The sequence below is a fragment of the Euprymna scolopes genome, chromosome 12, assembly GCF_053919585.1.
Source record: "Euprymna scolopes isolate OS-2025 chromosome 12, ASM5391958v1, whole genome shotgun sequence".
NCBI classification, from domain to species: Eukaryota; Metazoa; Mollusca; class Cephalopoda; order Sepiida; family Sepiolidae; genus Euprymna; species Euprymna scolopes.
In genome coordinates this window covers 108,354,206-108,379,258 of record NC_136493.1, presented here as the reverse complement: position 1 = coordinate 108,379,258, position 25,053 = coordinate 108,354,206, and the positions used below count along the sequence as shown (strand labels likewise).

Genomic DNA, 25,053 nt, shown 5'->3' with positions numbered 1-25,053 from the left:
TTCGCCTTTCTTTCTGTTTTCCATTTCTCATTTCAACATCTCTCGTTATTTGCGTATCATCATTTACGTCATTCGAATTTTACAACGCAATGCAATATCAATGATGAAACACACAAATGAAATGCGAATACTTATATTACTATATTAAACATCAAAGGTTATAACGTGCTCGTTTAGCAGACATGGACTGAACCGTCTAGATAATACGACATAAACGTTGTTAGTATAATTACATTCGATTATTATGGCCTCAGTCACTGTAAAGTTCTCCACCATTTCTACATTTTATTGGGTGAAGTTGTTTTTAATGGTTTCATCAGATGTTTACATTAATCCCATGTCAAGTCGAATAGATGACGACACAAAGTACGGACATTAACCTCTTTGCACAGGGTTTGAACCGCGAACAAAATAAGAAAATTACATTTACAAAATAGAAAGGTACTATAACCGAATACTTTTCTTTAACATATCGGTTGATGCAAGTGGGTAACTTTGAGAAGAGCACATTTGCCGCCTTTCTAAGTGTTCAATCAAAATCACAATATGAAATATTATTCAAAAATATTAACATATGTTAAATAGCATTATCATATATAAACCAAAACCCAAAACCATCTATTTATATTCCAAACCTAATACAAAATATAATTTTCAAACACCAATACAAGCAATGTAACCGTTTAAAACCATATTCAGAATCATTATATCATACGCACAACACAGTTCACCCTGTTTATTTTTTAATTCCAGACTCATAAATATGGCCTCTATGGGATGTTTGCCGGATTTTCACTTTCCATCATCCTACTGACAATCGCTCAACTAATTTTCTTCTCATTCAAGTAAGTAATCTAGAATTATTTCACCTTACATGCTATGAGAAAAGAAAAACATTACTATTAATTCATAAATAATATGTTTCATTTTCTTCAGATATCATATAATCTCACTTAAACGTAATTTGTGTATGATAACTTTAGTCTGACGATTACACACGCACACATTTTCTCGTTCTCTTTGTATATTTGATTTTCTCTCTATATCTATATAATTAAATATGCTGTGTTTATCTAGCTCTATATTTCATCTATCTTTCTCGCCCTCTTAACTTCCCACTTTATCTCGATCTCTCTTTGTATATATATATATATATATATATATATATATATATATATATATATATATATATTCTCCCCTTCTTCATCATCTTGGCTTTGCTTCGCGAACGATGATGGTATGAAGTAGGATGTTCACATCGACTGAAGACACGCTTGTGGCTGGACAAACAGGTTTGGCCGCAGCGGCTGTAGACAAAATTCACGTCAGCTACAGATGCTGAGGTTTCCCTGAATTCCTCCTGCAGCGTTTCTTCCGCAGATTCTCTGTGCGGGAGACCTCAAAAAAGGTGACAGGCTAGTCGAAAGTGTATCGTAAAGTCTCAATGTCACAAGCAAGAGTAGACCATTGGCGGTGGCCAATGTGGCAGTCACCGAGGGCTTCTTCAGAGAGTCTTTATATCGTTTCTTCGGTGGCCCTCTGCCACGGCGGCCAGTACAGAGTTCGCCATATAGCAGGCAATAATCCTCCATTCTAGATACGTGCCCGGTCCAGCGTTGCTTCGACTTCAGTAGCATGGCCTCGCTGCTGGTGGTCTCCGCCTGCTCGGTGGCCTCAACATTTATATATATATATATATATATATACATATATATATATATATATATATATATATATATATAACTTGTTGGGGGATTTGATTTTGATAACTTTTCACGGGTCTGTGTATATGTACATGTATATGTAAGTTTCTATATATTAAAAAATGTCCTGATCAAGACGTAAAACTGCGTCCATTGTGTTTGTAATACAACTTAAGCCTACAAATGCGTAACTAATACTTTTACTGAAGTCACTTTTTCTAATACATTTTCTTTGTAAATTTTCCTTTTTGACACATAGTTTTTGCATTACTGTTTTGAAAAAAATTACTTTGTGAATTTTATTGTTGACGTACAATTTTTGCATCACTTTTTTGAAAACATTTTCTTTACAAATTTTCTCTTTGACAAATACTTTTTGCATGCTTATTGACTTTTACTTTTTATGCATAAATTTCATGAATATATGTTATTGATAATGATTTAACAATCAATCCATTTTTATGCTGCGAAAGTTTGACAGTAATAATAAAATTCAGGGTAACTGTCATATGAAATAATGCCTGGAATGTATGTCTTATCATTTAATTTATGTAGTAGAATAGGTATCGATTAAGCAGTAGCAATCGTTGATTTTCTAGACTATTTCGCACATTTGTTGAGAAGCGTATCGTGTGAAACTATTTGTTGTTTTTCACACATGACAGTTTTTATTTTAATAGTATCAGGAAGAGAACTTAACGAAGTGTTTGATTAAGTATTAAGTTATTGTATAACGCCCCCCTTTTTTCAGAAAATCCAAGAATTTTAACAGCAAAGTAAGTTTGTGTTGGACTAGAATTCTAAGTTTTTGTGTGAATCCCATTGACTGAAGGTGGCGTGAAATTGCTGTAAAAGCACACTTAATATTTGCACCCAATTCCCTACATGTCTACTGGCTATCCTTCTTCAAAAGAACCCTGAGTTGGTCTTCGTCTATCTTGATTGATCTTACGAAACGAGGAGCGTCAATGAAATCAAAATTAACGTGTTTAGTAAACCAATCTCGAACAATTCTCTCAGCTATAGCGTTTTCTCCATATACGGCAGAAATATCATTGGTCACTTCATTCCCTTTTTGACCTCGATTAAAGGCGAAAATGAGAAGGTGTCGAAAATGTAACTTTTTTGCATACACGACAAGCTATTCGACGGTTCTAGAAAATGAGAAAAATTATATGAGTAAAAAACGATAGTCATTATCTTAGAACAGGATACATGCTTTCTAATGATACATAACACTTTGCTATCAAAACATGTTTTATACCAAATTTTATCTATGGAATGGCGAACACTTATGGAACAACCTGATGATTTAAATATTTTTTATTTGTTGTAAAATGATGTCGAAATGAAAGTTACTATTTTTCATACGTGAGCTTTGCAAAAACTCTTAAAATTTTTATTTGATAACGAAAAACTTGACGGATATGGTAAATCCTTATCAAATCATGGATGTACCAATTATTGTCTGAATATACTAATACTCTGAGCAAGCATGCGCAATAGAAAAATAAAGAGAGTCCTTCAGAAATAAATTAATTGCTTTTAAGGAAAAAAATTAATGATGGAAGAACTTAATTAACTTAGACAATTGGGGTGTGTTTCCACCGATTTACAAAATCTGCATTAAAAAAAGGATTCGCTTAGAAGTCAGAATTTGAGATGTTCTGAAAATTAAATATTTTCTCTTGACCATCATAGAAGAATTTGATTGAAATCAAAAGCCTTCCGCTGCATTCAATTACCGATTGTTCTAATTTTGAGATGCTGAGCAAAAGGTTTTCTAATGATTGCTGTCTCAAATTTGCTCAGGAAAATTCCTTAAAATCTTCCTGCACTTCGTATGTGAACTCATATTTTCTCACATCAATAACATTAAATATTTTAAAAGATAGTCCGGATGTCAAAAATGACATAACAAATGAGGTAAGGGTATGCTTCGTATTCGTCCAACCATGGCAGTTGTAGAAGTTGACATCAACCACAATTGCAGTAATCAGTGTTCATACTTGATACGTTATTTTTTTCAATATTAATAATGCTGGACTTCATATTTATTATCCATTTTAAAAGGACTTAGTAAGTAGAAAATATTGACTTTCGTGATAGGTGATCCACAAATTTAAAAAAAGTTCACTGTCTACCGTCATGTACACAAACGAAAAGCACTATACGATATAATTATCATTTAAGTGGCTTTTACCGTTTTCTTGTATCCAGCCTTCTTTTTACAGATGTGATTATTAAATATTCATATTTTCCCGATGTCTTGGCGTCTTTCAACAGAAGTTATTAATCATTTTCCCTTCTATCTCCATCTTATACACATTACAAAGCGTTCTGCAACGAATTAGCTAAGACTTGCACAAATATCTATATTTTTATTGTCTTTAATTTCGTAGAGTGTAAAGCTCATATAGTTTTTCAATTTCAGTCCTTTTGGTGTCTGGTAATTATCGTTTTAATTGTATTTTCATTCATTTTGCGATAGAGGTAACTCGTCTGCGTTCACATATTAGCTGAAATTTTTTTCATATTCAAGAATTTTACTTTAAAATCAGTTGTTTTCATAATTGCCGTCTACTCTATTTTCTTAATTAAAAAAAATGTCTCTCGTGCATTCTCCAGTGTTTTTGGTTTCTTTTCTTTATACACACTCTCCAGTGCACATTGCATTAGAAGGATATAAAGGTATCATAATTTGTACTTATTATAAGTTTTCACACAAGTAATTATCAAGGATTTCTTTCTGTTAACGAACTGTGGTATTCCGTGAGTTTATAAGTCTTCCCAAATTTCTTTACACCTATTTCGATAACATTTACCGATGAATTTGCATTATTGTAACATCCTTTTACTATTCATTTCTTGCTGGGAATGACTATTAAGCTACATCAGAATTTAGATTGCAATAAGTCAGTCAAAGGCTCAAGGCCCGTCGCCATCAGTCAGTGAAAGTCTGATTAGATTTTTTTCACCTTGATCTTTACATCCTCCTTGGCCCTTCAGGAATATTTGGTGTGATGCCAGTTCATACCGACCCTACATTTTGTAGGAGAGGGTAATTTACTATTATATTGTTTCAGTTGTTGTTATTATTATTATTATTATTATTATTATTATTATTATTATTATCGTCATCATCATCATCATCATCATCATCATTGTTGTTGTTGTTGTTATTGTTATTGTTATTATTATCATTATTATTATTATTATTATTATTATTCCACATGGCGTTCCTCTGTCTTTTCGGTTAACTTCTACTCCAATTTCTGTATGTTCGGTTAGAATTTGTAACTCGTGTCTTTGCACTCAAGGTTTCAACCGTTTCCATTATCGTTATCAGTTGGTGTCGTGTCACCCATCTGCCTTATTCTAATCTATCGCATACTTTTGTGGAGGCTTTTCGGGATTGTTATAAGTGCCGCTACTATTATTAGTGTTATCCTGAATTTCTTAAATTTATATATATATATATATATATATATATATATATATATATATATATATATATATATATATATATATATATATATATATATTGGCTCTTTTAAAAGTTCCGTACATTTCCTCCGATTCACTGTCTCCTTGATATTCACTCACTGTTCTGCTAAAATGCCGAAATCTGCAATCTTAAATAGTTTATTTCGTTCATATAAACCACTATACAATGTAACCCCTTGCTTAGATCAGTATATTATTATTATTATTATTATTATTATTATTATTATTATTATTATTATTGGCTCAAAAGGAGCTTGGGCTAATTTGCTACATTCGCTTAATATATGATATATTGTTCGTCGCTTTGTCCACAGAGTCTGCATTTGCTGTTTTCTTGTGTTTTGTCGCACCCATGCCCAAATGTTTAGGTTATTCTCATCCTTTGTCATTCCTACGAATCTTTTGTACAGTTGTTTCACTTCCCAATTTTTTCCTTCTTTTTTTTCTAATGTCTCTCTGTTTTTTGTTTTATTGTTTTTTTATCGGTTTAATTGTTACCGATATTATTAGTGTAATTAATCTTATTAGATATACCTTTGTTATTATTGTCATTGTTATTATTTTTGCAATATGTTTTATTCGTCTAATTAGTATTTTTATAGTCGGTGTGATTAAAATTGTTATTAATATTGGCATCATTATTATTATTATTATGAGTATTATTGGGATTGTCATTTTTACTATAGTTGTGTGTTATTATTGTTATTATTATTGTTAATATTTGTATCTATGTTTTATTATTATTATTGTTAGTATAATTATTGTTTTTTTTGTTTTTGTTATGTTTTGTTCCTACTATTATTGGTGTTATCCTGAATTTCTTAAATTTATGTATATATTTTGGCTCTTTTGAAAGTTTCGTGCATTTCCTTCGATTCACTGTCTCCTTGATATTCACCCTCTGTCCTGCTGAAATGCCGAAATCGACAATCTGAAAGAGTTTATTTATTCTTTTATATGTCCTAGTGGCATATGGCCGAATGGTCCTAGACGTTGTATCAAAGTTTACAGTTACCCAAAGGTGCTGAGTTCAATCCTGAACTAAGGCAGTGAAAAGTAACATTTAAAAATGAGAATCAGAAACTGTATCCCAGAGCCTAGCTGGAGTCCGAACACGGTATCCCCTTAATAATAATAAAGGGTTGGGTTAAAGACTCCTAACAAACGGTTCCCCAGTTCGATACAAAACACCTGATGAAGGCCGGAGGGCCGAAACGTTGTGATTATAACAACCAAGGTGAGGAAGTCAGTCCAAAAATCTCAATAAATGAAAACACCTCATCTAAAAAATACAGACAAGTACTATAGTTATTGTTTTGTTGCTATTATTATTTTAATCATTATCATTTTATTATTATTATTATCATTATTATTTGTATTATTATTTAAAGACAGTTACGCTGTGATCGAATAACATTGCACAAGAACCTGTTCGCATCATACATCCTGACAGGCTTAACAAAGATCATTTACTTGGCAAGTGTTACAACGGAGCCCACTATTCTTTTTGAAAATCCGGTAAGACTTTCCAAACAGTGTTTTTGTTTAAATTTGATTAACAATTATATATTTACATTTTAATCATTTTTCTGATTAACTGAGTTGTTTATTGACTGGGCTGTAACATTTATGTACTTGTAAAAAATGTATTTTTATAATCTATTATAATAATACGAAAGTCATGTTTTCTAAAACATACTATAATAATACGCAAATGCATTTTATGTTCGTTAGTCAGTCACATAAAAAAACTAAAACCATTTGATGATCAATTGTCATTATTCGCAAACAATCTGCTGCCGTTCAGTAAAAATATGCCGACTTTTTTTTAATAAACTGTTCGTAAACTTAATAATGTTTCGAAGTAAATTAGGAAAGCAGAATTAAAACGAAAGATACATTACACTGTGATATTCGTTTAATTCATTAAAAATATTTAACAAATAATAAATTAAATAGATACTTTATGAATAAAACAGATTACTTGCTACACCTGTAAATAAATACGTTAATAAGATAAATTTTCGTCATATATATATATATGTATATATATGTATATATATGTATATATATATATATATATAGCTACTTCATTTACTCACATAAAATTAATATACGAAAGTATATATTTATGCGTAAACTTTAGTATTTACTTTAAAAGTGCTCAATACGTAGGTTGAGCTAGTTAGTAAGTTATAAAATATATATGGTGATTAAGCTACACTGAATATTCCACGTTTCATCCACTCTAGGATTCTTCAGGCTTATGCGCATAAGCCTGAAGAGTCCTAGTGTGGATGAAACGCGGGATATTCAGTGTAGCTTAATCGCCATATATATTTTATAACTTACCATATATATATATATATATATATATATATATATATATATATATATATATGCATATATATACATATATATATATATATATATATTCAGAAAGACATTATTAATTATTATTAAAAACAACATTATTAAAAACGACAGAAGCGTCTGTGTTTTGTTTTATTTTTAATTTTAAACAAATTCGTGTTATCTTTTTTGCATGTACATCAGACCGTCATGGATCGTCAAAGCATTTTTTGTCTCGAAGCATCCGCGGTTCGAACTTTCCGTAAAATTGTCACATCATCAAGAATATGTGTTAGTCTCGATAAGGAATTATGGAAAGATTTATTTATATAGTAGTTGGAGTGCCAGCGGAATTGGTTGTGACTGCTGATAGCGGTGGGGGCATTTGAGTTGTAAGGAAAAGTGAGGAGAGCTGCCTGTTCTTAGTTCAATGGCAGGAATGCGTGTGTGATGTTGAAAGTTTCTATTACAAAAGCCCCCGTCAAAAAATAATAGTTATATAATTCTCATCTCACATACCATAACCGCCCATACCCAATTCTCCCTTTCTCTAAAATTAACGAAAAATACTAAAAATAATTACTTCTAATCTGCAGCACCGGAGTACCCTTCTACGACCACATAGGTAACATGTACACCTAAATACATGGCGTATCCATAGGTTCTAGCATCGGAAAAATCTTCAGTGATTTCTACATCAGTCACATTAAAACCCTGATACTAAGCAACACCAATAAACCCTTTATTTACGTACTTATGTAGACGAAAGCTTTCTTCAAATAACAACCAACAAAATTCTACACTCAAGGACTTTCTCCAAGCCAACTCCGTACTCAAATTCACTGTTGAATTGAATGTTTATAACAAAATACCTTTCCTCGGCGTCCTTATTGACATTTCCAAAAACATCTTTAGCACCTCCATGCTGCTTAAATACACTCACATTATATATATATATATATATACATATATATATATATATATATATGTATTCATGTATGTATGTAAGTATTTATATGTATATATATATATATATATATATATATATATATATATATATATATATATATAGCTGACAATGACAATTATTAATGCTAGATAAGAAAAAAGTTCATTTACTATTATAGTATTGGTTCTGAGAATTCTAATTTTAATTTATTATTAACAATAAATTATGAAGATCATTGTTCATCGTGGAATTTCCGTGAATCGACCAAGTAACATATTATTATATAAATATGTTATATAGATACAGAAACTGATTCATTATATTCTCTACTTAAAAAAAAAACAGCTTCAATTACGGGTCAAAATAGCAGACTGCAATATAAAACGTACCGCACTGCAAGAGTTTTAATACCAATTTTTCTAACTTCAAACACGCCTCCTGCCATTTACGATAACAACAACAACAACAACAGCAGCAGCAAAACGACAGCACGTTTGACATAAAACACAAGGATTTTACTTGCAAGCAAAAACAACAAACAAAAGAAAAAGATCGCCCTTTTAACATGCAGCTAATTTGGTCTGAAATTGATAAGAAATATTATAACTTTAAAAAAAGAAAAATAAATAAATTTGATCATGCTTTCTAACTACGTTTTATAAGTATAAAAGACTTTTCAACTTCACGTGTTCTAAAACGGTTTTATCTGTTATTTTAAGTTATATATATATATATATATATATATATATATATATATATATATGTATATATACATGTATATATATATATATAGAGAGAGAGAGGCATGTACTGTTCCGCTGTTTCACAGCTTATCAGTGAAGCTAGACAAGGAACTACCTCAAGCCAGGATCGTAAATATATATATATATATATATATATATATATATATATATATATATATATTTTCTAAAGCATTCTTTGTCTTGCTTAGAATAATAAAAATTCTTTGATATGAAACTCAACCACTTCATTTCATTTGAATGAGAGTTTTTTTTTTAATTCATTGAATTACAATTTAATTTATTTGCTCTATCTTGCATATCGAGAAATTCTAGTTTAGATGGGATAACTTATAGAATATTAATGCCAGTAATATTGTGTAAACCTTACAATCTCACGTTTCCATAACAACTGATTGTTAAATAAGAACTATTCTGGAGAATATATATATATATATATATATATATATATATATATATATATATATATATATATATATATGTAAATATAAACAAAGTGTGTGGGGGGTGAGTGTGGAAAAGAAGACTATTTATAGGAACGGTGCTCTAAATGTAGAGCCTCCTATATTTTACTCTGATTAAGTAGATTACTGATTGCATTATTAGGATGACTGAACTTATGCATTTCTGATTAGAAATTTTAAACTCTTTGTTGCAGATACTTACGTATGAGATTCTAAGTAAGCAATACGTTTAATAGACGTACGTCAGAATCAGAGATGACTCATTAAATTTCTAGCCACAGTGCATTAAGTTGTTGAGTATGTAGAAAAATATATTCTAAAGTATAATATGTATCTTATTTGTTTAGTTCCACTCCAGTGTCTTCGTAGCTATTAACATATTTTAGCTGAAAAGTATATGACAAGCGCGGTCCGGATAGCGATGCAGAGACATCATTCGTTGATGGGCACAATGCATTAAAAGTAATGTTAAATTTTGGAAAAAAAAATCTGGGGCACAACACGCCGTTTTTTTTTATTATATTCAACTTCATGAATTAAAAAAAATAGAGGTTTTACTTTTGGAACGACCCTCGTAGAGATATTATATATATATATATATATATATATATATATATATATATATATATATATATATATGTGTGTGTGTGTGTGTGTGTGTGTGCCCTTTTCTCTTCCCTCTTATCTAATAGAAGAGATGATGCGAGACTGTCTCTGCTGTATCATTATTTTCATGGCAAGTCCTCGTCTGAGCCTTAATTAATCGCCCCCCCATTTCCAAACGTTCACGAGAAACACTCATCTAGCTGAAAACACTGTCAATAATTCCCTGCACTTTTTATCTGTGCCTAAACCATAACGTCAGTTCCACCAACGAAGTTTCTTTCTTAAAACTGCCCGCCTCTGGACCTGTCTTCCGTTTGATTGCTTTCCAGCTGACTACAACATAGTTGTCTTGAGGTAAAACGTAAACCAGTGCTTGATGAGCCGTTCCACTTCGGTTAACAAATTTACCGAATTTCCATTACTAAACATTATATTTTCTAATTGATCACTGTACACTATTTAACTCCTATCCTTGAGTGACATTTGGGTCTTGATAATTGGTGGAAAAATTAGGCATGATTAAATTTTGTACCCCCCAAAATTTTAAAATATATATAATACAAGTATCCACTGACACGTGTTTCGTCGTCTACGACTCATTAGTGGCTGAATCTAGAGAGATTCGAAATCGGGGCCTAGCGGTAATGAGCCTAAACCTTTTATCCGCGCGTTCATCATGTTCGACTGCCTGGATGTATCGCGATTTATTTAGAAACAATAGTACGTAATGTGTTTCCTACAAAAGAATGAGCATTTAAAGAATACTTGTGTGTCTGTTACGTTTAATATAGTTAAATATATTATATTTAAGAAAACTATTTATAGCTTTTGTATCGCAATAATGAGCTAAATGAAAGTTGTATGTTCTATATTTATATGTAATTAAATTGCATATAACCATATATATATATATATATATATATATATATATATATATATATATCATCAAAGATCTGATTGAAAATCTGTGATGTTCCCTGGAAGCTGAATGACAACAAGTCTCCCCATACGTCCAGCACTCTTCACCTCCTTCGATAGCGTTTGCAAATAAATTTGCGTTCTCGCAACAGCCTCTCACCATTGATATCTCGCTGGCAGCAGCCATTGGTTTATACTAGGATTTGAGTGGCACTAAGTCTCTTCAAGGTCCCAGTTCTCTTCGCGCTTGTCCAGGGGTGGTCTGGTAAGCGCTCTCTCCTCGGTCTTTCCATCCTACTTGACCCTTCTCGGCTACTTGGTATCACATCTTTTTATTGGGGGGGGTGCTGATGGGACAATGGGAGGTGCTGCGTGATGGGAATATAGAACTTTTTGATATGCCGCTTCAGTGTTCTTCATTCCCTGTAACGCTTCCTCATGTTATGCCTCTGACGCATGTGGTTCATGTGTGTTATTCTCCGCATTCAAGGGTTTTATTATTATTATTATTATTATTATTATTATTATTATTATTATTAATATTATTATTATTATTATTGTTATTATTATTATTATTATTATTATTATTATTAATATTATTATTATTATTGTTATTGTTATTATTATCATTATTATTATTATTATTATTATTATTATTATTATTAATATTATTATGGGCAATTCGTTCGCATTATAGAAAACATTACCCCTTAAGTTGAATTTGCAAATTCTAGAACACCAAACAATGTAATATCATGTTTATTAAATTATTAATTCCCTTTTTTTATTTCTTTTTATTAAGATACTTAAATATTCCATACTTGATGGCTTCCTTCTACTTCTAATTTCTAGATTTGGTGCCGAGTTCTACAAATCTTCCAAGAATATGCTGTTGCTTGCAACTTTGCATGGATGCTTTGCGAAGGCTTCTATCTTCATACAGTACTCGTCTGGCCTTTCCACACGGGCAAGAAACTGATTTACCTTTGCTGCGGCATTGGGTGGGGTAAGATGAATAGTTAACTTTTATTAACTATATTAAATTTGCTTAAGACTGTTTTATGGATTAACACTTTTTTATGAGTACGTTTAGTTATTTAAGATGGCGGTACATTGTTTCAAAAAAAGTGAATAAGTCAATAAAAAACGTAAAATAAACAAAGGTAGAAAACTCATATCACGTTTGTCTTATCACATAAACAAAACGATTATTTCGAAGATCGAAATCCGAAATTTTAATGTGTTTAAGTTATTTTATCTATTTACATTTTCAAATGAGAGATTTGTTGAATATGTTTTCAGTTATACTCATCTTCCAGATGAGAATAAAAAAAATATATATATTATTTACGAAAATGCTAAAATATATATACTTTTAAATCTTCTAAAATAAATGGAATATTTTAATTTTAGAATGTGTAAACTTTTCATGTATAAGTACACAAAAATGCTTTAAAAAAGATTTAAACAAGGTGTTAAAATTATAAACATTATTTTTATCTGTGTATTTTTTTGCTAACGGTTTGCAAAAGTTATTATCTCCCTTTGTTGAAAAGTAATTATATCTGTTAAGACATAAATTTACATAGTATACGGTTTTGACATCCAAACAAGTTGCACCCCTCCCAAAGGCTTACCAGAAACCGCTCTTTTAAGAGCCAAAATATTATAATGTCAGTCTTTATCAACCAGATTTATGCATAAAGTATTGGGTAAAAGAGAGTATAGTCTAGTTTATGGAAAAACAGTGTGGCTCATTGATTATTATTAATTAGAAAATGAAAGGAAAAAAGATTTTAATCATGAAATTAAAAACTGACTAAACGTGATATTTAAAACTGAGAAATATCGTGCCAGAAATTTATGATTGATAGAAATATAGAAGAAAACAGTTTTTCATTACTTTCAACAATTATGAAAATCAATTTAAAGCTTGAGTGATTAATTACTATGAAGGAATATAATTATAAATCAAAAATTAATATATCTCATCAGGAATGGCGTTTGTATTTATAACTGAATTCAATTATTTACAAAACATGCATTTGTCTTTCTAGTAACATTAAAATTCATGAAAATTGTTACATAAATATTAAGAGGCGACTGAGTTCCCATACTTAAAATCTAAGATAGCGGCGGTAAGTACATTGTTCCTAAAATGTACGAGAGCGTGCTAAATAATTGAATCATTTGGATTTATTTAAATATAAGGTAATTATATTCTTATATGTTTGCATATTGTCTTAGCCAATTATAGTAAATGTTATTTAGACATAAAAAAGTTAATTTAATTGATTTGAAAACTTTTAAAAATATATTTATGTTTTGTTTTTATTCGGCGACAAATGGGTCAAACGCATGTTTTGGACAAATTTGAATCTTTAAATTCCATCAAAGATTATAGAAAAGTAATATATTTTCTGCCTTTAGCATAATAAACTTCAGATGTTTATCATTCTGGTAAAACCAAAAGTTATTAAGAAATAATGGATTTTAATAGATTTTCATAAGCTTTAGTAAAAACAGTTTCCCATCGATTTGTGGTCACCAGTTATATCGAAATAAACGACTTTATTTTTTGTTGTTATCACATTTTGATACGTGTTAATGAAGTATCTGGGCTCGCTGTACAATGTAGCTAGCAATAAAGGCAGTTATATACTCTCTTAATACTTAGCAAATATCAGAGAGTGTTTTATACAACTTGAGGTTAGAGAGGTCCAGAGCTATATGTAAATAACAACGAGAAAGGCGGAAACTTGTTTCCTTAGTAATTACGCTACAATTATAACGATTACGACATTATAATTGAAAACATAACGCAATCCACAAATAAAATGTATTAAAGTAAGTACGAAAAAATTATTAGAGGATCAAACGTAGATGAACTTACATTTAGGATAATATCATATATGAATGGTGCCTCTTTATTTCGTATAGGAATTCAATAGAGACGCAAACTAAAACACAATCATTCTTAATCAATATGACCGTATTACTTTTATATAATCATGCACCACATTAATATTACGAGATTGCCTTATTACTTGATTAACAACAAAGGCATAGTAAAAGCAATGTTTATTTTTGTCTGTATTAATAGCATATTTTTTTAATTAGAAATAAAAAGTAAGAATAGAACTTACAATTATGAGTTCAGGGCACGAACTTATATAGTACACTATGCTCTTCAATTATTATCCGGAAAAGTTTCAAGTTTTTTTTTTAAGTATTTTAATGACTGCACAATTGATATCATAACAGTCGGTCTTTATACCTTTTTTATGCATGAGAATAAAAGAAGTCTATAAAAATATATTGTGGACTTAAAAACAGAACTACCGAAATAGAAGTTTATAGATTAAAAGTTTTCTATAGAGAAACATAAAAAATAACAAAACGTAAATGCAGAACGACGACAGCTCGAGATCATTCAAAGGATTGTTGACAATTGACTAACGGGAGGAAACTGAACTAGTGTAGAATGATTTCCTCTGATGCTTTGCCAAGACAGCTCCTCTAGTCATTGCCAGAAGTGGAGGTGAAAATGATAAAAAAAACCAATAAACGTTGCTATTGTGGACACATCAAAGACTGATCCGGCATCGTTCCTTTTCTACCGTTTCTTGCGTTTTAACTTTTGGAAGTCTTCCAAGGGCAATTTCTAGAAAGAACATAGCGAAACTTATTATGTACAAAGATGAAGACTAAAGAAGCGAGGGAAAAAGTAAGAAAAAATAGGAAGTGAAATGAAAATTGTGGACGATAAATTTAAAAAATGAAATAAAGATGATAAATTAAGAATAAGTAACGGAAGATTATAGAAAACATAAGAGACAATAAAATAAATGAGTAAAAAAATAACAAGATGGCGTGTGGAAATAAGAAAGAGGAAGAAATAAAAATGAAATAGAAGTAATGAAGAAAGTATTACAAAGTAAGAATGTTAAGACAGAAATGAGGTAAAGGGGAAATGAAAGACAAAAGAAAATGACAGATGAGTAAGAAAAGTAATGAAATGAAAATAAAAGCAACAGTCGAAAGTAAATACATAAAAAAATAAAAGCGAGAAAAAGTAAGGGTAAAAGAAAAAGAATTAATGATGAAAAAAAAAGAAAAAGAAGTCGAATAAATAAATAAGGACATAAAGATGAATAAAATAATATTCAAGATAAAGGATGAAGATGATGAAATATAAGATTTAAAAAAGCAAAATGAAGAAATGAGTAATAACAAATCTAGAAATATTCTTTCTAGATTTGTTATTAACAAAGAAGAAAAATATTATATTGTTATAAACAAAGAAGAAAAAAGAATGAGAAGGAACAATTACAACATGATGAAATAAAGAAAAAAGACAGAAAAAAGATATAAAGAAAGTATATATATATATATATATATATATATATATATATATATATATATATATATATATATATATATATATATACTCGGGTTTTTTTATATTCAAAAGTAATGGACTAATGAATTCAACGAGGTTGTTAGATAGTGCTCAATAAAAAGAGCTGATAATACTTGTTTATTGTTATATAAACATGCTCACATCCCGCTGCTACAGATAGCCACTTGTTTCAATCAAACAACAGATATCATCTGGCAGCGACTTGACTATTCAAAAGTTCAATGAATAATCTATTTAATCTTTATTCATTGAACTTTTGAATAGTCAAGTCGCTGCCTGATGATATCTGTTGTTTGATTGAAACAAGTGGCTATTTGTAGCAGCGGGATGTGAGCATGTTTATATAACAATAAACAAGTATATATATATATATATATATATATATATATATATATATATATATATATATATGAAACGAATATATGATAAAGAAGGAAAAAGAGTAGAAATAGGCAAAAAACAACGTGTGGCAAAAAGGAAGCGTAAGAAATCAAGAAAAAAATGAACAACGAAGGAAATAATTGTAGACATTAAGAGAAAAAATTAAAAGCAAAAACTCTAACAAAAAAAACGAAGAAAATAAGCGTGGAGAAGGTTATTTAGTTTTCTCCCACTGCATGAACTGTGACACCGAGTTCAGAAAGTGGAATTGAAGAAGTTCGCTCCCCCCTAGAAGTGGCACTCTGACCTGCAAACTGTGCCTGGCCAGTCACGTCGGTATTTCCCCGTAAGGATATCTCAAACGATTAGCAATAAACTAACCCCTTCTCAAAAAGAAAAGGCGAAGTTTGGGAGGGTTGACCTTCTAGAACTGCACAAAACCAGCATTACCTCGCATCAAAAGGGACCAGTTTGTGATAGGAATAATCGAATCTCTGTTGATTTTGGGGATCGAGGATTAAAATTCTTATAGAAAAGAAATGAGGCAAAAAGGTATAATAAAATAAAAATAAATAATGTAGAAATTGCTAAAACTAAAATAAGAAAAAACGAAAAAAACAACAATAATCAAACTAGAACCGCCATCACATAGGAATTGTAATATAATCTACTATCTCTCTTCATATTACTTCAAAGTTCGATGGTTCGCTTTGCTGGGCATGTTTCGCGTACGTGAGATGAGCGCTGTCCAAAGCAGCTTTTGTATGGTGAAGTTTTGAGTGGAATAAGGTATATAGGCGGCCAGAAGAAACGTTTCAAAGAAAATATAAAGGTGTCTCTCTATGCCTATGAATATATAGTAAATCCAAGAAAAAACACGAGGCGTGGTTCACTCAGTAGAGGCTTCATGAAAATAGAACCACCAGTTTGGATGAGTAGAGGAGGAAGTGCACACTCTGTAAGTCGAGAGCAGCAAGCACCCCAACGCATGGTACTGAGCATTATTGCTCCAGTTGTGGTTAATACTGCCTAGCTCCCATGAACGTGGCTAGATTTCCTTTGATTCACTAAACTCAATCAACTACAAACTAGTGATCCCCGTGGTATTCATAGATAACGATATATCATCATCGTCGTCGTCGTCGTCGTCGTCATCATCATCATCATCATCCTCATCATCATCATCATCATCATCATCATCACCACCACCACCAATGCCGTCATATTCCATTCAACAAAGTAATCTACTTTTCCGTTGAATACGACCAAATAAGGACGCTGTCAGATAATCAGTAAGTTGGTCTGCCACACTTAATTTAAAGACATCATCTCATCGACTAACTCTTAAATATCAAATAGCATTTTATATATGTGTACACATCTCTATTAATGGATCTGTCTTCGAGTCCGTATATGATTTTATCAACTTAATGTTATAGATAACATTCGTATCGCGAATGCGTGACTGGAATGCGCATTCTGCTTTTATTGTCATTTTACGAGTGTTAAATCTGGAAAAAATAAATTATAAAACGTGTGTTCTTATAACGGACCATCTGATAATAGGATTAAAGATTTTATTATTTTATCTAACGTTCATTAATTATGCAAATTGTATTCAACATAGCGAATAAAATAGTTCTTAAGAAATGGCTGACTCGTTTAACCATTAAAATTGATAATGCTGTAAATGTAATAAAATTTTATTTATTGTTATCGTCTTCATCAGAACGGCGCGGATAAGATCTGTTACAGTGAATATAAAGGATGTTTTTATTGCTGAAGAATTGTATGCAAGATGTATGCTAATTTATTTGCCAACTTTTAAAGAAAGAACTAACTTATAAAAGTGCGTTTATTGGGGTTGACAGTAGCTAATTGGTTAACAGCACAGACTTGAAAACATGAGTGTTTCAAGTCGAATCCATTTTGTTCAGCAGACACACTTTCATCAAAGCCATACCTGATCACAGGCCTCATCTATTAGAGACACTATAAATTATATAAGTATCGAAACAATATGAAATTTTAGCAATGGAACGTACCTTCGATTAGGTATTCTCCATCTACTAGCTATTTTATTTCTACTAACGATCTTTCATATACTAGCGATGTTTATCTAAAATTCATTATTGTGCTACTAGTTGTTTTAACATATCTCTGTGTCATCTACTTGCTATTATAGTGCTAGTAGATAATTTACTGCTACTAGATATGTTTCATCTACTAGCGATTATATAGCTACTATCGATTGTTCATATACAATTTATTTTTCGCTGTTAGCTATTTTTTATCGAGTTAGCAATTTTATTAAAACTACCTATTTTTTATCTACTGGTTATTTTATTAGTACTAGCTCATTTCTTCCATTATTTAATGTTATCTATTATCACTTACTATTTATTTTCTACTTACTAACTATTTTATTCCTTGTAGTTATTTTTCCTCTACTACTTTGTTAATTTACTTGTTGCTACTAGTTATTTTTCCCTGTCTAACGATAATGACCTCTTGACCTTAAATGCACCAAACATTGAATTTAATGTTTCTATTTTGCAAAACTTAATCATGTTCTTAGAAGAGAACTCATAAAAATGATTTCTTCTCTCCAAAACAAACAATTCAATCATAATGAATATACATTTCAAGATTTAAACAACCAGAGGCAAAAAAAACTTTTGTCTCAAATAATCGGCTTGAGCTTAAAAAGGATGTATATGCCTTAAAGCATATGGACCTAACCAAACGAAACCAAACCAAACTCGCTTGTTTTCATCTACCACCTAGTTTACCAGTTGTAGATATACTGTTACTATCAGGAATTGTACTATTAATCGGTACTTTTATAGCATAGAAGTTTAAGGTGATACTAATTATTTGCTTCTTATTTAATAAGTTAAGCCATATCATGTTTGTTGGTTAATTGGTTGTTTTTGTTTTACGGCATATCAACCCTTTTTAGATTATTTAATGCCGAATCCAGTGATTTTTAAGAACAACTTTTTAATATAATATAATTTTTTGCAAGTCGGTTTCTTCTTAACCCATAGTTGGGAACCTAACAGGTACTGCCATTCCGGGTCAGAGTAAACCTGAGAGCAATGGCAATGAAAGGATGGTTCCCCATCACGCAAATCCCGCAAGCTGGAGCCTTACCATCGGATATAGTTTAAGGTCATATCCATGACCTATCATGTGTGTACCTTATAATCTTTCATTTTTTTTAATTTTATGTGGGGAACTCGCTTGTCATTCAAACTCTGGAACATTAGTTTTCTCTCTCAATTTCTCTAGATTTTTAGAGGAAATAATTTATTAAAGAATAACGCATCCGCGCTACATAACGCTTAATTCATTTATTCAGATGCCATTGACATATGTCGACAGAAAACACTTGGCGTCTTGATATTAGGAAATGTTCCTTCTTATGACAGATTTCAAATTAACACATGTAGATTATGGCAGGTCGATTTTGGAACCCCGGTGAGGCAATGGTGATGATAGCTGGGGTTTGACATAGAAAATACCTACACGAAATATTATTCTCAAAATCGTTATCTTTGCTTGAGGAAATGGCTTTAACAGTTGAAATATTGAAGCGATTAAGACGTATTTGGTGAATTGTCAAGAACGTCCCGTCACCAAAACAATCCATACTGTTAAGAAAATGGAATCATTATTTAGAATATATTTTAAACTACATTTTTAAATAAAATGAGTTAGGATAATGAATGAATAAAATAAATATTAAGTGTGAAGGCAAAATTATGTTTTTTAAACAATAACGACCAAAGTTCGCTTTTTCAGGAACTTTTTGGGGGTTGAAACATTTTAGATTCCACCGCCGTAAAACACGGTCGGTATTGATATTGAAAATTAACGTTTGTTTATTATTTAATTTGAAAACATAACTATTTAGATATAATTTCGAAAGGAAAAACGAAAAAGACTTGTTTAAAATAGATTATATTTCAATTGACTGCAGTGAATTTAAACCTATTAGTTTTATCTTTTTTAATTTGTTTTTCTATTAGGTTAGTGCAAAAATAATGACATTTTTTACGTTCAAATGAACCTCAAAACATTATTTTTGCACCAACCTTATATTTCACATCAAATTCTATTTGAACTGTTTATTAAAATATGGTAATAATCCAGTGTTATATTTAACAAAGAAAAATAGTCCATACAATTTTATTCTACACATTTTTTACAAAACATAACCATGTAAATTTTTAAGTTTTTCTACTTAATTTATTTTATTTTTAGGGAGTAATTGTTTTTAAGCAATGTTATTCTTCTAAAATTATAGTTTTACTTTTAACATCAGTTGACCCACAAAGAATAATACGAGTAAATAAGGAAACTCCTTTAAAGGTTTTTCGTTATTTGTGCATCTATGTTATTGTTCTAAAGTAACTTTGTTTTTTTTTAGAAAGTCATTTTAATATGGGAAGGAGGTTGTATTGTATCTATTCTGTACTTTCACCTAAAAGTTTAATAAAAAAAATTTCATAAATATTAAATTTAACTTGAAAATACTATTAAACATAGCATATTAACAGATGCACAAACACTGCTTTTCAAACTCTAAACACTCGTTTAAAACGGCACAGCTACAGCAAAAATGAATCTCTTTATGGATAAATTCATGTTATCGACGGAGGAGCTAAAATTTGAAAAAAATGCTAAACTAAACACTACTATGCCCTTAATGTGGGTTTGTACTTTCTCTTCAATACATCTAATTCAACTCTACAAATTTTTCATTATAACTAGCACTTATTTTTTACGTATGAAACTGGAAGATAGCCTAATACAGTTTCCTTCAGTTATAATCCATTTATTTATTTTACTTTTAAGATTAGATTGTCAGTAAAAGCACGACGTTCAGTTTTAACCCGTGGTTCACAAAATTTGCTGGTCCACCTTGTCATTTGGATGAAACAGCACCCCCAACTTCACGACAGGTCATCACGTTCAGTTCATCGAAAAAAGTTATCCCCACTTAAAAAAATAGAGAGATTACTAAGTTAATTGCCAAGGAAATAATTAGTATTCGGCCAGCAGTCAATCCACAATTGCCCGTTGTTAAGGTAATATCATATAGGACAGAAGGTCAATATATTTTGCTATAAGAGGGCAAAGCAGATTGACAGGAAATCTCTTGCAGCAATCAAAGTGAAAAGAATGACGGGACAGCTAGACAGACCGTTTGATATATTTTCTTGTAGCTGTAAACTTTCTGTCTTGAGAAGTGATGACTTTGCAGTAAAGTGCAAGACAGTAAATTGTCAAACAAGGCACATAATCTGCATTTGTCCTCCTAACAAGGAGGTAAAATTAATTCTATATATTCACCTGTAATTATGTTCCTTTTTTGTGGAAAATAACATAATATATTTGCATTTATTATGTAAGTTGGCTCTATTATTAAACATACAATTTTTCCAATTTTCAGGTTCCACTAGAAGAACTGCCATTTACAGCACTTTTTAAATTAATTGATGGGACAATAAAAAGCCTAAGAACATTTACTGGTCCTTTGGGGAAATTTCTATCAATAATTATCAAGATTTGCCTCAAGTAGAAATCTAAAAAATTAGTGTCCCTCCCGATTATCATTATCTGACAGCAGAAGAAACAATTAATTTAAGTGTGAAGACTAGAGGCTACTTTTTGAGTATGCTGTTGGCATTTCTTGTGGAGAAGTTAACTTAGAAAATTAGGCCCTTGAATCAAGGTAGATGGCTAACATAAACCACAAGTTTAATGTGTTTATGGACTAGAGTTGTCTATCCTCAAACACTATGATAAATTAAACATTTTGGTCAAATTTATCATCCAAGTGTATGCAGTTAGTTGGATTGAGATCAAAACCGACAATATTTTTTTAACCAACAACAGTATATTTTAATATAGTTCAGAGAACAAAACAGTTAACTGAACTCCAAATTACTGTTTTAACTGTTCAAAATATAGTGCTTTTGCACTCCTTCCAGAAAATATAACATCGATGATAAACTCAGATGAATTAGATGTGAGAGAAGAGCGCAGTCAAACGATTTTGTCCATTAGGTAAATAAATATTTACCCATTAAATGTTATTAGTTTTCTTAATTTACCCAAAATTAGTTAGTTTTATTCATATTACATCGCAAATTTTTTTTTAAAAAAGTGTTTTCAAATAATTGTTTTTTTTTTTGTGTGTGTTGTTTTCTCTTGAAATAGTGAACAACTCAAAAAATGCAAAAGATTACTGCTATCAATTTTGCAGCCACACACTGGTCAACTTTTATTGATTTTTCTCAAAAAGTTGTATATGGGCAGGAGGCAAGACACATTATTACAAAGTACTCGTGTCAGCAAATCAGACCATCATTTTCCTCAAAAGGAAATGATACAGAACAATTTAGTTCTATTATAAGTTTATATTATTGCGTTTAATAAAAAAAATTAAAAATACATGGTTCTGTAACTTGTATCACGTTGTTATATTGTGTAATACATCTCCACATATCTTTTTGAATTGTGAAATTTTAAAGATTTAGTTACTAATAAGCTTTCTTCACAATTTTTTTATATATATATTTTGAGATATTTTGTTAATTGTGATTCATAATTAAAATTATAATTCATGGATTTATTTTTCTTCAATGTATTCCATATAAATATATCAATTTTAATCGAATATTTTATAAAAAAATAGTGAAATTACAAAGTCAGTGTTGTGAAAAATGCTATGAAAATGTAGGATTTTTCGGCACTTTTCTACACGATTTTTAACATTAAATACACAATTTTCTGTTCAAGATGGGAATCTAATTTTTGGTATATGTTTTTATCACATAAACTCCCAACGAGTGCCATGTTGATTTTCTGAAAAAAAGTTGCAAATCGACCTGCCCTAATGTAGATGTCTAGTCTGTAAATAGCTTCATTTGAAACAGTAAGATACTCTCGTTTACCTGACACGCACAAGGACTGATTACTACCAAAACTCATGTTCAAATCATAATAGTTGCAAACTAGCCAGTCCTTATGTGTGTACTATTAAATCTTTGCTATTATGCAAGTCACAGTGTTCGCATGTACCGAGGCATTAGTCATAGAAACTATCATGGAAAGATAAACTTACAAGAATATCATGCATGACTTAATTTGCTATGCATTTGATTGTAACGATTCTTCTTTGCTTTGCTTGATACATTTTTTTCATTTTCTTTTTCAGGAATACCGTTTCTATTGGCTTTATTTTACACCATTTTCCGATTTCAAAGTGAAAATAATATTATGTAAGTAATATGTGATAAACACGAATCACCCAAAAATCTTTATTAGATATTTTGCTCCCCAGCATTACCTATCACCCATTGCATACGTGTATTAATATTTATTCATTACTTACTCCTCAGAACAACAATAGAAATAGAAAACTCAACATTCATAGTAATTCGGTTCATCGAGCTTTAGAGGAATACTTGAACTAACATACACATATTCTTTTGAGGTGAAAGATGTTTAGAGCGAATATGGCAAAACAGTAGACAGGAGCATAGAAAGATATAAGAAGGCATAGAGAAGATATAGAGCGATGCCACACTTTTTTTACTTTTATATGTTTGTTATTAAAGTTTCAAAGTACACCGTTACTCTTCTAATAATATATATATATATATATATATATATATATATATATATATATATATATATATATATATATATATATATGTAAAGAGAGAGTAAGAGACTAAGAGAGTAAGTTATGAAAATATATATGCCTACACAGAATATTCCCCGTTTCATTCTCGTGAGAATTCGTCAGGTTTGTGCGAAAAGTTTTGGTTATCGCGCGTTTATATATACGCACATGCTATTGAATCTTCCACTAAGCCAATCAGCTTCCTAGATGTCACTGCGCCCATCTTAATCAGCCAATGGGCGGCCACTTTCAGGAAAATAATTAAATAATTATATATATATATATATATATATATATATATATTACATGGGGGTCACCACTTATCAAGGCACGAAGGCCACTCAGGGATAAGGGTCATGGCGTGTACAGTAATCAATGAGATAGTATTGTAATCATTAGTATTAGGGGTTTTGATAGAGTGTCTTACTTAAGGGGGCGGTTTGTCAGGAGTTTGTTTATGTTGGACTTGAAGACGTCTAAGTTGTAGTCAGATGGGAAACAGGCAAGCGGCAGAGAGTTCCACTGGCATGCAGTTCTAAGAAAGAAGCTCTGCTCATGGAATATACGTTAGGATTTAGGCACAGATAAAGAATGGGGAAAATTATTGACAGTAGTTTCAGCCAGACGGGGGTTTCTCGTGAAAGATTGGCGAGGGGGAAACGAGGGATTGGAGCTCAGACATGCACCTGCCATGGAAATAATGATATATATATATATATATATATATATATATATATATATATATATACCCACACGATATATATATACCCACACACAAACTTTTGTTTCATGCTTTCGCAATCATCAGTGCAGAACTTTATATCCCGTCGGGTATGACTTTGACTCCAATAACAAAAAACTTACTCTTAGCCTAACATCAACTGTCACGAGAACCAAGAGAAATTTAACATGTATTAATCCAAATATAAGTATTGCGTTCTTAACACAATCTAAAGCGAGAAGCGCGATCTCGCAATTATTTCCCGGAAAGTTCTCAAACTTTTTAGAACTTACATATTTAAAAGGGCGAATTTGTTATTAATTATAAATAAGTATTTTTTTTTTTTTAGTCGTACGGACATTAATGTTTCATGCCTTTGCGAATATCAGTGTTTCATGCCCTTGCGAATATCAGTGCAGGACGTGATGACTTCCGATTGTCGAAAGATTCGAACCTGTGATTCCATTAAAAAATATCTGTTACCCTTAGGCCACCAACAGTCACCACCAGAATTAAGGAAAGCCAAACAAAGATATAACTTTAGTACAACGATATGAAGTAATCAA

General features: G+C 30.8%; 1 protein-coding gene across 1 annotated transcript in view; it reads left to right on the top strand.

Moving 5' to 3' along the window:
• LOC145291449 (calcitonin gene-related peptide type 1 receptor-like) overlaps window positions 1–25,053 on the top strand; it is a 299,341-nt gene that overhangs the window by 198,480 nt on the left and 75,808 nt on the right. Inside the window, exons 5-8 of the mRNA XM_080137306.1 lie at window positions 754–845; window positions 6,602–6,728; window positions 12,113–12,266; window positions 23,296–23,359. Of these exons, the coding sequence (XP_079993432.1) occupies window positions 754–845; window positions 6,602–6,728; window positions 12,113–12,266; window positions 23,296–23,359 (437 nt within the window). The remainder of the gene's footprint in view (window positions 1–753; window positions 846–6,601; window positions 6,729–12,112; window positions 12,267–23,295; window positions 23,360–25,053) is intronic.